The sequence below is a fragment of the Procambarus clarkii genome, chromosome 17 (genome assembly GCF_040958095.1).
Source record: "Procambarus clarkii isolate CNS0578487 chromosome 17, FALCON_Pclarkii_2.0, whole genome shotgun sequence".
NCBI classification, from domain to species: Eukaryota; Metazoa; Arthropoda; class Malacostraca; order Decapoda; family Cambaridae; genus Procambarus; species Procambarus clarkii.
Genome location: NC_091166.1, coordinates 37184741 through 37198363, shown reverse-complemented (window position 1 = coordinate 37198363; position 13623 = coordinate 37184741). Strand labels below are relative to the sequence as shown.

Sequence of the window (13623 nt, the reverse complement as noted above, 5' to 3'; positions counted from 1 at the left end):
CTTTTGGATCTTTGTTTGGAGGACGGGCTGTACAATCACCATAAGTACGATCAGATTTTTAACCCACATATACATTTCACATTTGAGGATCGAGGCGTTGTTTACCTTTTCACTATGGATGACGGCGCTAGTTTGAATCCGTTGATGTCGGCTACGACAAGAAATTATCCCAACAATACTAGCGATATATTAGTATCCACAAGTCTTGTATGACGTCGCAAATCACTTAACACAAAATTATAAACACTGAACGATTGATTAGAAGTGAAGATAAGTACATAATTTCACTACAAGAGTAAATGTCTGTCTTCAGCTGGTAAACTGTTACCCTTCATTGAAACGTCCGGTCTATATCAGTCATTATGCCTGACGACACAGAGCACTTATCCGGCAGTTGTGGGTACTGGAGATTACACAATAACACTACAAAAGTTTCCATCACACTTAACACTGCTTTCACTTCCCAGAGAAAACGTCTTAATGATTTTACTAGCGAAAATTAAGGTTGGAGATCATTTCGATTTTCGACTGAACCTGTTGAAACGAACCCCACACGAAGCCCGGCGTGTTTCATCACAACTAAGCCTCAAAACCTTGACCAAATGCTCACGATACTTCTTTCTTCAAAGCCGACTTCTCTAAACAGCCCGTCTTCGTAAACAATGGCCGAAATCTTCTTAATTTAGCCGCCAAATGTCCTCAATATGAGTGAAAAACACTTTATACGTGACTCAGAACTGATTACGTTCGAAGTTTATTTAAACTGTGCTTCGCTCGCATGAGTCGCATCCTCTGTTCGATTTGAACCACTCAAAGAACAACCTATCTTCGTCAACAAAGCCCAAATGCATTCAGCCGCCCAACCCACTGTTTATAAATTAAAAATACTTTACACACGACTCAAAACATTCGAACATTTCTCGAACAGTTCTTCGTGTGGGGTTCGTATCAACAGGGTCAGTCAAAAATGGAAATGATCTCCAACCTTAATTTTCGCTGGTCAGATCATTAAGACATTTTCGCTGGGAAGTGAAAGCAGTGTTAAGTGTGATGGAAACGTTTGAAGTGTTATTATATAATCTCGAGTGCCTACAACTGCCGGAGAAGTGATTTGTATCTTCAGGCACAATGACTGATATAGACTGGACGTTTCAATGAAGGGTAACAGTTTACCAGCTGAAGACAGACATTTACCTTTATGGTGAAATTATATACTTATCTTCACTTCTTATCAATTCGTCCAGTGTTTCTAATCTTGTGTTAAGTATTTGCGACGTCTTGCAAGATTTATGGATACCAGCATATCGCTAGTATTGTTGGGATAATTTCTTGTCGTAGCCGACATCAACGGATTCAAACTAGCGCCGTCATCCATCGTGAAAAGGTAAACAACGCCTCGATCCTCATATGTGAAATGTATATGTGGGTTAAAAATCTGATCGTACTTATGGTGATTGTTATAATATATTTCTGGAGTACGAGTTTTGAAGTACATAATGACATTCCAGTAATGCATATCAATAATTCGTGTTTTTGTCATTACAGGTAAGAGTTAATAACTCTTCAAGAAGCAGAAATCCTCCAGTTTTGAGGTAAGTTACAATTGCCTTGTGTTTCCGTAGCTTTATTTAAGAGATCTAGCGAACCCTGAATGTGGCGGGTGCTGATCATTTTCAGGCGTAATGTAATAACTCGTGTGAAAAAGTGTGCGAACAAACCCGGTATTTATTTATTTTTTTATTTATATATACAAGAGTTGTTACAGTCTTGTACAGCCACCTAGCACGCATAGCGCTTCGGGCAGGTCCTTAATCCTAATTTTCCCTGGAATACGACTCGCCTAATCGTTTAACAACCAGGTATACCCATTCACTGTTGCGTGAACAGAGGCTACAGTTAAGGACTGGCGCCCAGTCGATCCTACCCGGACAGAATACGAACCCAGCCCAAAAGCGCTCGCGAAGCGCTGGGTAAAGTGTTTTCCCACTGCGCCACGGGGGGGGATCGCAATATAAACTGTCATTGTTGTTGAAGCAGCAAATGTCTCACTGGTCAGCCCGTCCTCCCGAGCTCTCACTAAGCCACTAAAACCCTAACCTAACAGAGATCGTACGAATAGAAAACGGGACAGTCATTCAGTTTTGCGAGCCTCTATGATTTATTGGACATCAATATTTTGTCGTTGGAATTTTGACGCCAAAATACGATGCATAACTCGGGAGGTACAAAACTCGTCCTGTCGGAAAGTATATCGCATTTTGCCGCATAAATTCCCTAAAGCCAAAACCTCGTGTCCTAATAATAATAGCTGGTCGCAAAAATGACGTGGTCTCGTTCATTCTTCTGCGTCTTTGGTTAAAGTTAGGTTAGGTTCGGGCAATTTATTTCATCATTTTAGTGGCATTGTGAACGCTAGAGTGGACAGCCTGGTCCTTGACGGCCGTAACAAGTATCTGTCGGTGTAAAAGGCTGTCTATAACAGTTAGCCAAAATGAACCTTGACAAGCCAAGCAGATTCTTTTGTCTCCGTCAATGGCAAACCATGATGAAATCGGAATTAAACATCAAAATTATTTAAGGCTACCACTTTGAAAATCATTTTCTTTTCGCATTTCACCATAGAAAACTAAAAGAATTTGGGGTGTCTAAAGTAGACTTGCATTAAATGGGTGATCATCTCGTATAATAATGTTAATTATTATTTTGGAATTACCTAAATGTCCCACGTTTTTTTCTTTCCTGTATAACGTTAAATTGTAATGACGTTAAGATAATATTAATAGCTAATACTGTTTCTTGCTAAATAGCGAAACTTAGCGTCGTACATATCGGGCCGAATTACCCATTAGGCAAAGAGTGTTCCAGCACCTGGAGGGCTCACCATTAATTTTTTTGTTGCACCGTCAACATGGACAAATTTAAATACCAGGACTAATTACTTCGTAACACGGCCCGATTTTGTTCGTGTAATTCTATTACTGTACATATTTTCGTACCATTGTACCAATACTATATTAACAGCTATCATAATTTTTAGCTTTTGGTAAATTGTTAACTGTTATTTTCTGAAAGAAAAATAGAAAATTTGTATGAGTATTGGAATATGCCCTCAATGTATTCTCCTAAACTATACGTAATTTAACTTTGATAATCATCTCGTGTCATTATGATATGAACTGTCTGTATGTACGTGTTTAAGCTTTAAATAGCCACACTGACCACATGATGGGCACCATTTAGCTGTCTTGGCATAGGAGCCAAAAAACGTTCGATCCTCCCCTGATAGATATACTTAAAACTTAAGCATTATTCTAAAATCAAACGATCTGTTGTATTAGTTAAACGTTTTAATGATTGAAAATTATTTATTTAAAATTTAAAATTTTGCCCCGAGGGGCGAGTTTATTGGGCAGCGACACTCATCTTGTGAGTGGACACACCGCCATAGCAGCATGTACAACACTCCCCATAAGGAAGAAAACCCGCTGGGTTGTTCATCCTGTCACTTGTACCCAGACACAGCTAGGACTTGCTTAACTGTCTCAAGTGAACAGCTCCTCAAACAAGAAGATTAACATCTGTCAACCCTTAAAAGCTTACGTTATCTTGCGGGTGCAAAATGGGGAAATCTTTTAAGAAAAGTATCAATATTTGACAAATAGTGTTTTCCTAACAAACACTGTGGGGTTTATTGTTCTTCACATACTTCTAATGTCTCTCAGGTGTTCACGTAGATAGTGGTCAAGGCGGTGTCCATCACTCTCACCACAGATTCTGCAACTTCGCTGATCAACAGTTGTTTCCATTCCGTATCTCCATGGATATTTGTATCCAAGACGGATTCTCGCTATTACTGATTCTCTCCCACGTCCACCCCCTCTTCGTCCATAATGATTGGGACTGCCAGCTGCAACCATGTTGTACCATCGTACAGATTCACTGGTTTGTGATTCTATCCTCCTTTCCTCAGTTACCTTGTCACGGTGATGTTGCCTGACAATACCTCTAATTTGTAGTAGAGTCTTGGGTATGAAGTATTCAATATGGTCTCCTTCAGCAGCCAGCACATCTACTCGTTCATTCCCACATATTCCAACATGGGAGGGGATCCACAGAAACTTGACGACTCTTCCCTGATTGTAGTACTCTCACAGCTCTCTTAATTTTAGCAACTATTGCAAGATTTTCTGCTCGATTTTTACTTAGGCTTTGAAGTGCTGCTTTTGAATCAGTGGAAATCATTGCACCATTAGTGCAGTTCAAGAAACCTTAAGGCCATAACAATGGCAGTTAGCTCTGCTTGCGTTGAAGAGGCATAGTTCTCAATACGTGCTTTTTCTTCATTTCTGCGTTGGAAAGCATTATCCCTAATTACAGTGTATGCTGCACCAGCACTGCCATTGACAGGATTAGATGACCCGTCAGTGTAGATTTGATCTAGTTCATCTCCGGCTTCTTTATAAATTTCCTCGAGATACTTGTGCCTCATTTCTTGTGGTATCATGTTGGAATTTTTCATTGCCATTTCATTGATGATAATCTTGCATGAGTCATCCTCCCAGGGAGGTAACCTCTCTACAGGCAGGAGCTCACGGGCTTGCTCAAGCAGGTGAAGCTCTTCGAGGTAGCAGACTGATCTGTGATGCCATTTTTTGCTTCTCCTGTTTCCCCCTGAAAGTAGCACAGAACTCGTTTTTTTTCTTAGCAATATCATTGTAATGGGGATCTCTGGCTATCCTAATTGCAAGCTTAGCATTCAGCTCCTGAATTCTGCTTTTAACACTGGGGAGGGACAACTTCCTCTGGTAGATTAGACGTCTTGGCAGTTCTTGGAACTCTAAGAATGATTGTCAAGGCTTCATTCTGAACGCTTTCGAGCCTTTTCATATCGCTTTGGGAGTAGGTGCATAAAACTGGTGTGGCATAGTCTATGACGGAGGGCACATTAATTTTATGTTTCATATTGACGAATCGAAGATCTCAATTGAACATACAGCCCAGACGCAGCTAGAGCTGGCCCTGCGTGTATATAAACTCACCTAGTTGTGCCTGCTGGGGGTTGAAGCTCTGGCTCTTTGGCCCCGCCTCACAACTGTAGTGCGTATATGTAAACTACACGGTGTTATCCGACAGTGCTTCTCTCCCCCCAGACACCAGTCTTGAATTTATCTCCCGTCACAAATACAAACACAAATTCTATAGCCTTATATATGTGGTAAGCAAGAGAGTATCTAGGACACGGTCCTTAACAATGCCACCACTACACTTGACACAGTAGTGATACAGTGACACTTCCTCCACCCAGACACTATAAATTGACACCTTAATGACACCGTGACTACTTCCCCCATAACCGCCACAATACTGTGACACTTCCCAAAGACCGCCACTACCGCCAGTACTTCCCGGGATCAGTTATAACTTATACTTGAGTTTACGTAGAAGAAAGTCTTCGTTTGAACCACTCTCGTATATGTGCCGTGCTACTGAAACTCTCATTAACACAATTCTACAAATGGTAGATAAACAGACGATACCTAGAACTGCAATGTAGAAACTATCGAATGTAGAAACTGTCGAATGTAGAAACTGTCGAATGTAGAAACTGTCGAATGTAGAAACTGTCGAATGTAGAAACTGTCGAATGTAGAAACTGTCGAATGTAGAAACTGTCGAATGTAGAAACTGTCGAATGTAGAAACTGTCCAATGGAGAAACTTTCCAATGTAGAAAATGCGCTGCGAGGCCAAGCTCACGGAAGAGGGACATTGATGATATATTTGCTATAAAAACATTTTCAGTTTTGATAAAAATATACAAATAAAAAGCATCTGTAGATAACATTGTTTGGAGGAGGTTTGTATTAAGGGGACTCACTTAAGAATGTCTCAACAGGTCTATTGAGATTATTCAACAGGTCTATTGCGATTGTCAACAGGTCTATTGCGATTGTCAACAGGTCTATTGCGATTGTCAACAGGTCTATTGCGATTGTCAACAGGTCTATTGCGATTGTCAACAGGTCTATTGCAATTGGTTCCTATGTTCATATGTTCTGAAATAAAATAAGGATTGAACAGGTGTAATGTGAATGAAGTATTTTTACATTAAACAACCTTGTGTTCGTATAACATAAACAGCAATATATATAATGGAAAAAAACGCTGTGCCATGAAAGCTATACAAGATTTCCAGGACATCAGCCCATTTCGATATCATATTTTCCCTAAGCCTTCCTAAGACTACCCTAGAGCTAATATTTCACCAACACTGAACGAATCATTCCTAAATCAAGCATTTTGAAGATCATTAACTATTTAGTGGGATCCCTGCGTTGTTTCAAGCGTGGGTTAGACATATGAATGAGTTTGGGTGAATACATTTACAGTAACTGACTTTCAATAGGTTAATAGACCTACGAACAATTTCTTTAATATGTAAATAACGTAAAACATTGTCAGTATTGAAAGACTGAAACACGCCCAACATGCAGACGAGGAGTCACAATAACGTGGCTGAAATATGTTGACCAAACCACACACTAGAAAGTGAAGAGACGAGGCCTTCGGTCCGTCCTGGATAATTTTCAAGTTGATTCCGTCACAATCGACTTGAGAATGGTCCTGGACAGACCGAAACGTCGTCGTCCCTTCACTTTCTAGTGTGTGGTCAGGTCAACACACCCAACATTCTCGAATACAGAATAGTAGTAGGCATCCATCAGTCTCAGGAGACTATGGAGTTGCGCTCTGGTGTCGGCCTGGTCTGGAGTGGCCTCACCAGGCCACTCCAGACCAGAATAGCATTCACATTAAACATCTAATTTAACTGTTTATATTGATCTATATGTAATTACGGGAGTAAATTCCAAACAAGCAATCAATGAAAAAGTATGGCTTTATTATCTAGAACAGAACATACAGAAAAGAATACAAACATGCAAAACCATACAAAAAAACATTGAATAATTCACCAAAGCTTGGGATCCAAAATTTCAGAGTAATGTGTTTTAAAACACATTGAATTTTAATTATTCATAATTCCTAAACCTAATGTATATTTTTAAAATTAGTACTCAACATGACACATTATACTTAAAACTAAAACTTATTTAATTCTAATAATTTTTTTTTTTTTTTTTGCATATCTTTATGAAACAATATACTTAAAACAAAAAATAATTAATTCTAAGTCAACTCAATTTTTATCTTCTTGAAAGATCAGAATTAATTTACTGATTTTCGAAGTGATCTCTGTTGCGATGTCTGTTTAGTTCGTCCCAACTGGCGAAGGTCTGTAGGCAATCGTTGCAAGAATAGGGTTTCTCCCCAGTGTGGTGTCGCATGTGCCTCTTCAGATGAGACGATCCCCTAAATTCCTTATCACACACTCCACATTGATAGGGCTTCTCTCCTGTGTGAATCCTCATGTGATAAAACAGGTTGGAAGTCTGGGTGAACGAGGCACCACACGTGCTACAGGTGTAGGGTCTCTCACCGGTGTGAACTCTCTGGTGGCGCGTTAAGTCATAGCGCGTGCGGAAGCATCTCCCACACTCGCTGCATTTTAAGAGTTTCTCATTGTGGGTGGACACGAGGTTCCTCTTAGCACAAGCACTAGTACAGTTCCTATTGCACTGTGGAAACTTTTGTTGTGGCGTGAGGTTAAGTCCGTTCTTGCTATGGATTGGTACGTCCATAAACACTTCCCGGGACCCAGCCTGATCACAGGCTGACGTTCCTGGCAGTGGATATTCCACTGCCAGCGGTTGTGATTCTTCACTGCTGCTACTGTGCCAAGCTTCCTCGACAGACGACTCATTAGCAGCGGCGGAAGATCTGGCGGAGTTGTAACCAGAACACTGAGGGGTGTTCTCTTCCTCCTCAAAGCCCCTGGCTCCGAGTTCTTCCCTCCATTGCACAGGTTGGTGAACAGGTGCAAGTTCACGATGGCCTTCTTCATGATTTAAGTTCCTTAAACGTGTTTTCTTCTGGTCAGCAGCATCGATGTGAAGATAATTTGGTGACGAGTTCTCTTGTCTAGAAGGACTCCAGGACCGGATCGCTGTGTTCCAATGATCAAATGATGCACTTTGAGGTGGTTGGTCTGCATGGGTCAACATGCTTGCACTTGGGGTCTCGTTCTGGTCAGCATGGAGATAATGGGACACCTGAAGTACTTTACCATCATCGGGATCTCCCCATGGCCTGAACGCTCTATTCCATTGATCAGGCTGGTAAGACGTTGAGGCAAGATCAAGACGGGGGTTTTCTTCATGGTTCATGATGTTCGAACTTGCTGAATTTTTCTGGCCAGCCTCGAGAGGGAGGGATAACTGTGGAGACTCTCCTCCTCGTCCTCGTGTACTCTCCATGGCCGGAATGCGCTGCTCAACTGATCGACCTGGCGAGAGGTTGAGGCTTGTTGCAGAGGAGGACCATCATCCTGACTGAAGATACTCGAACGTGTAGTCGTCGAGAGATGAGCATCGTGACGCGGGGAACACGGTGGCGTGGACACTGGTTGGTAATGAACATTCCATGGTCGAAACTCTTTGGCCCGTTGATCAAGCTCTCCAGGCGACGAGGCCGACGCTGGAGGAGGGTCCTCTGCTCCTTTCCACATGCTCACACGTCTTTTCTTGAAGGGCAGTTTCCAGTCATTGTGTGACTCCTGTGCTCGTCCAGACATTACTGTTGTTCTGGAGCCAATGAAGCTTGGGTCATTATATCCCCGGCACAGGCCTCTCCTCTCCTCTGACACCGTCGGTGTGGTGACAGCCGCCGAAAATTCCGACAAGGATGCTAGAAGTTTGAGCATCTCTAAATGTATGTTAATTGGAAAAGATCTCGTCTCTGGTGTCAATGTTATTTAAGAACAAGATATTCAGATGATATATAGCAAGAGGAAACAGAAGTACAGATATGTTAAAGAAGTGGAGGACATTTTTTTGGTTTGTTTCTGTAAATGCAGAGGCGGTGATGCCAACGTGTCACGGCGGCATGATTCTGAAGGGCGGCGGCATGATTCTGAAGGGCGGCGGCATGATTCTGAAGGGGGGCGGCATGATTCTGAAGGGGGGCGGCATGATTCTGAAGGGCGGCGGCATGATTCTAAAGGGGGGCGGCATGATTCTGAAGGGGGGCGGCATGATTCTGAAGGGCGGTGGCATGATTCTGAAGGGGGGCGGCATGATTCTGAAGGGGGGCGGCATGATTCTGAAGGGGGGCGGCATGATTCTGAAGGGGGGCGGCATGATTCTGAAGGGCGGCGGCATGATTCTGAAAGGCGGTGGCATGATTCTGAAGGGGGGCGGCATGATTCTGAAGGGGGGCGGCATGATTCTGAAGGGGGGCGGCATGATTCTGAAGGGGGGCGGCATGATTCTGAAGGGGGGCAGCATAATTCTGAAGGGGGGCGGCATGATTCTGAAGGGCGGCGGCATGATTCTGAAGGGGGGCGGCATGATTCTGAAGGGGGTCGGCATGATTCTGAAAGGCGGTGGCATGATTCTGAAGGGGGGCGGCATGATTCTGAAGGGCGGCGGCATGATTCTGAAGGGCGGCGGCATGATTCTGAAGGGGGGCGGCATGATTCTGAAGGGGGCGGCATGATTCTGAAGGGGGGCGGCATGATTCTGAAGGGCGGCGGCATGATTCTGAAAGGCGGTGGCATGATTCTGAAGGGGGGCGCATGATTCTGAAGGGCGGCGGCATGATTCTGAAGGGGGGCGGCATGATTCTGAAGGGCGGCGGCATGATTCTGAAGGGCGGCGGCATGACTCTGAAGGGGGGCGGCGTCCTGTCACTGAAAGCGGCGGCATCCTGTCATTGAAAGCGGCGGGTCCTGTCATTGAAAGCGGCGGCGTCCTGTCATTGAAAGTGGCGGCGGCCTGTCACTGAAAGCGGTGGGTCCTGTCACTGAAAGCGGCGGCGTCCTGCCACTGAAAGCGGCGGCATCCTGCTACTGAAAGCGGCGGCATCCTGTCACTGAAAGCGGCGGCGTCCTGTCACTGAAAGCGGCGGCGTCCTGTCACTGAAAGCGGCGGCGTCCTGTCACTGAAAGCGACGGCGTCCTGTCACTGAAAGCGGCGGCGTCCTGCCACTGAAAGCGGCGGCGTCCTGTCACTGAAAGCGGCGGCGGCCTGTCACTGAAAGCGGCGGCGGCCTGTCACTGAAAGCGGCGGCATCCTGTCACTGAAAGCGGCGGCGTCCTGTCACTGAAAGCGGAGGCGTCCTGTCACCGAAAGCGGCGGCGGCCAGTCACTGAAAGCGGCGGGTCCTGTCACTGAAAGCGGCGGCGGCCTGTCACTGAAAGCGGCGGCGTCCTGTCACTGAAAGCGGTGGCTGCCTGTCACTGAAAGCGGCGGCGTCCTGTCACTGAAAGCGGCGGCGTCCTGTCACTGAAAGCGGTGGCTGCCTGTCACTGAAAGCGGCGGCGTTCTGTCACTGAAAGCGGCGGCGTCCTGTCACTGAAAGCGGCGGCGTCCTGTCACTGAAAGCGGCGGCGGCCTGTCACTGAAAGCGGCGGCGGCCTGTCACCGAAAGCGGCGGCGTCCTGTCACTGAAAGCTGAGGCGTCCTGTCACTGAAAGCGGCGGGTCCTGTCACTGAAAGCGGCGGCGGCCTGTCACCGAAAGCGGCGGCGGCCTGTCACCGAAAGCGGCGGCGGCCTGTCACCGAAAGCGGCGGCGGCCTGTCACCGAAAGCGGCGGCGGCCTGTCACCGAAAGCGGCGGCGGCCTGTCACCGAAAGCGGCGGCGGCCTGTCACCGAAAGCGGCGGCGGCCTGTCACCGAAAGCGGCGGCGGCCTGTCACTGAAAGCTGAGGCGTCCTGTCACTGAAAGCGGCGGGTCCTGTCACTGAAAGCGGCGGCGGCCTGTCACCGAAAGCGGCGGCGGCCTGTCACCGAAAGCGGCGGCGGCCTGTCACTGAAAGCTGAGGCGTCCTGTCACTGAAAGCGGTGGCATCCTGTCACTGAAAGCGGCGGCATCCTGTCACCGAAAGCGGCGGCGGCCTGTCACCGAAAGCGGCGGCGTTTTGACCCCAAAGGGCGGCGGCATGACCCCAAAGGGCGGCGGCATGACCCCAAAGGGCGGCAACATGAATTTCGATTTTTTTGTGCACAGTATTCACCCAATTAAAGAATTGATCCAGTTCTTGTCTGCCTAACTACCGTGATACCAATGATATCATCTATGTATCGTAGGAATATTAGCAAACTCTGCACTTGTTGTGTTCCGCCTAATTCAAAGACTGCACAAATATTTCAGCATTTGTCACATTGCTTCGATTGCTGTACCCATTGTTGTGCGTATTATTGTACTCGTTATTTGTCTATAAACTTTACTGTCTAAAGTTAACAAGGTGTCTCTCATTACGTGGAAGATAACTTCTTCTAACAGCTTCCTTGTTGGTGGCCTGAAGACTCCTGATTGTCTCAGGTCCTGTTTAATTATATTCTTGTTGGAGTTGACAAATTCTGCCACCCTTTCAGCCGCTTCTCTCTGTGGTATGCTCTATAGAGTGAGAATTTCTCACTAGATTACTCTAGTGAGATAGTGATATACCACAAGAGGCACAAGAGGCATGCCTCTTGTGGATTTTTTAAGTGACTGGAATCTATTTATGAAGTTCATAGTGTCTTTCAGACGTTCAGGTAGGAGTTTAGGAAGTTACGAGGGCTGAGCATATCTAATCTACTGGCCTGGTTGAGGCCCCTACGTCCATTTAGAACTGGTCAACCTTACCAAGACCTCGTATCAACTATGTGAATTTTGGGGAAAGTTCTATTGTGCTGGGATTATAGTGATAAAAGCCAAGAGACTGTCTCTTGCTTTTACTTTAATCAAACCCCCACGGCTCCCAGACATATCATCTTTATTCCTGTATAGTTTGAGTATTAATTTTGTTTGGCTTCGTGTTTGAGCTTTTTCTAAGCACCACCTGCGGGTCTTGTGCTTGTATTCAAGTTGACTTGCCATCTGTCTGTCAACAATTTCTTTCTATAATTATCTTTTCCATACCACTATTGTACATCCTTTGTTTGATAACAATGTCGTCTCTGTTTTTCAAGGACCTTAAGGCCTGTAGTTCCTCTCTTGAAAGATTCAAACGGGTTTTGCTACACATTTTGGTTAAGAATGTATGTTTTATTGATTCAATCTGTTCACTCAAACTTAGCATCTTAAAGGGAGTAGTATATTGTTCCTCCCTTGGATGTGGGTATTTATAGGACAAAGAAAGCGTTCCCTGTGCCAGTGATTGGATTGGTCCAGGGACATATTTGTTTAGATTTATTATTGCTTTTCCCACACATAATGTTTGTTTCCTAAATCCATGATAACCGAGACTATTGCCGCCCTTCGTGTTGTTAGAGCAAGTGGACCTGTAACAAAAGAGAGGCCCTTAATGAGTACTGTTTTCTCTGTTCTTGTTGGTTTCTGTTTCTGTAACTACGTTAGTTTTTAGTTTGTTCTCCATCCCCTACCGTTGTGACAACCGTTCCATACTCCATTTTGTTGTCCTCTGCCTGGGTGTCCTCCTCTGTCTTGCTGCCTGTTGAGTTCCTCTGTTTTCTCCTCTTTCGTCTGTAGTCTTCTAGATTCGAGCGTGCCCCTTGGTAACCACTGTCTCTCCACCAGTTCGCCTGTTTGTTGTAAACAAATTTCCCATACCTGTTGAGATTTGAGGAATTCCTGGACCCTCCCATGAGGTCTGGGAGGCCCTCTGCAGTCCGATCTACTACAGTTTCCATAGTACAGGCGTCCGTCCTGGTTGTTCTGTCTTGGAGGCGCTCTGCTGTAAGATCTACCATCGTTGCTGTTGTGAGCCAGTCCAACTCTGGTCACTGTAGTAGGGTCGTTCACTGTTATTGTTACCTTGTCTACCTGTTGTTGATATTGTCTCTATAGGTGTTGTATGGCCCTCCCCCGTTGTTGATGACATTCTGGTTTGAGGTACGCTGATCCTTCAACCTGTTGTGGGGCCGGGATCTGTTGGTCATCTGCCTAGGTGGTACTCCCTCCAGATCATAGGTTTGTTGTAGTACAGACATTTCCTGCACTGTCTGGGGTGTTGGGCGGGCCTCGGGTTGTCTTGGCTCTTCCGAGATGTCATTTACGACCGACATCAGTAAATTTAATGTACCATAGCGCGGGGTTTTCTGGAAGGAGTAAGCTGAATTAGTCTCTCTCGATCTTATCTCTATCTGGCCGCTGTAGGCCTTGTGGAAATTCCTTATTTTATGATGTGGGTGTCTCCTATCCGCCTCCCATACTATCGCTCCTATCCTTTTCTCATCAGTGCCTCTGTTAGATAATTGTGAGATTATAAGTTCAGGTTTTAAGACTTCTCTAAAAAGCGACAACGTGACGTCAAAAGGACGGCGTCCTGACAACAAAATGGTGGCGGCATGACATGAAAAGAGCGGCGGCGTCATGCCACGGAAGGGCGGCGGCGTCATGCCACGGAAGGGCGGCGGCGTCATGCCACGGAAGGGCGGCGGCGTCATGCCACGGAAGGGCGGCGGCGTCATGCCACGGAAGGGCGGTGGCGTCATGCCACGGAAGGGCGGCGGCGTCATGCCACGGAAGGGCGGCGGCGTCATGCCACGGAAGGGCGGC

At 45.7% G+C, this 13623-nt stretch overlaps 1 protein-coding gene across 1 annotated transcript; it reads left to right on the top strand.

The window, feature by feature from the left end:
- The first annotated feature begins 8890 nt into the window (after positions 1-8890).
- Positions 8891-9697, top strand: LOC138365652 (uncharacterized). The gene has a single exon (XM_069326137.1). It carries the CDS (start codon positions 8891-8893, stop codon positions 9695-9697), a length of 807 nt encoding a protein of 268 aa, XP_069182238.1.
- The last annotated feature ends 3926 nt before the right edge of the window (positions 9698-13623 follow it).

Coding starts and splice junctions, on each gene's coding strand:
- LOC138365652 (XM_069326137.1), top strand. CDS start 8,891: ATGATATATAGCAAGAGGAAACAGAAGTACAGATATGTTAAAGAAGTG.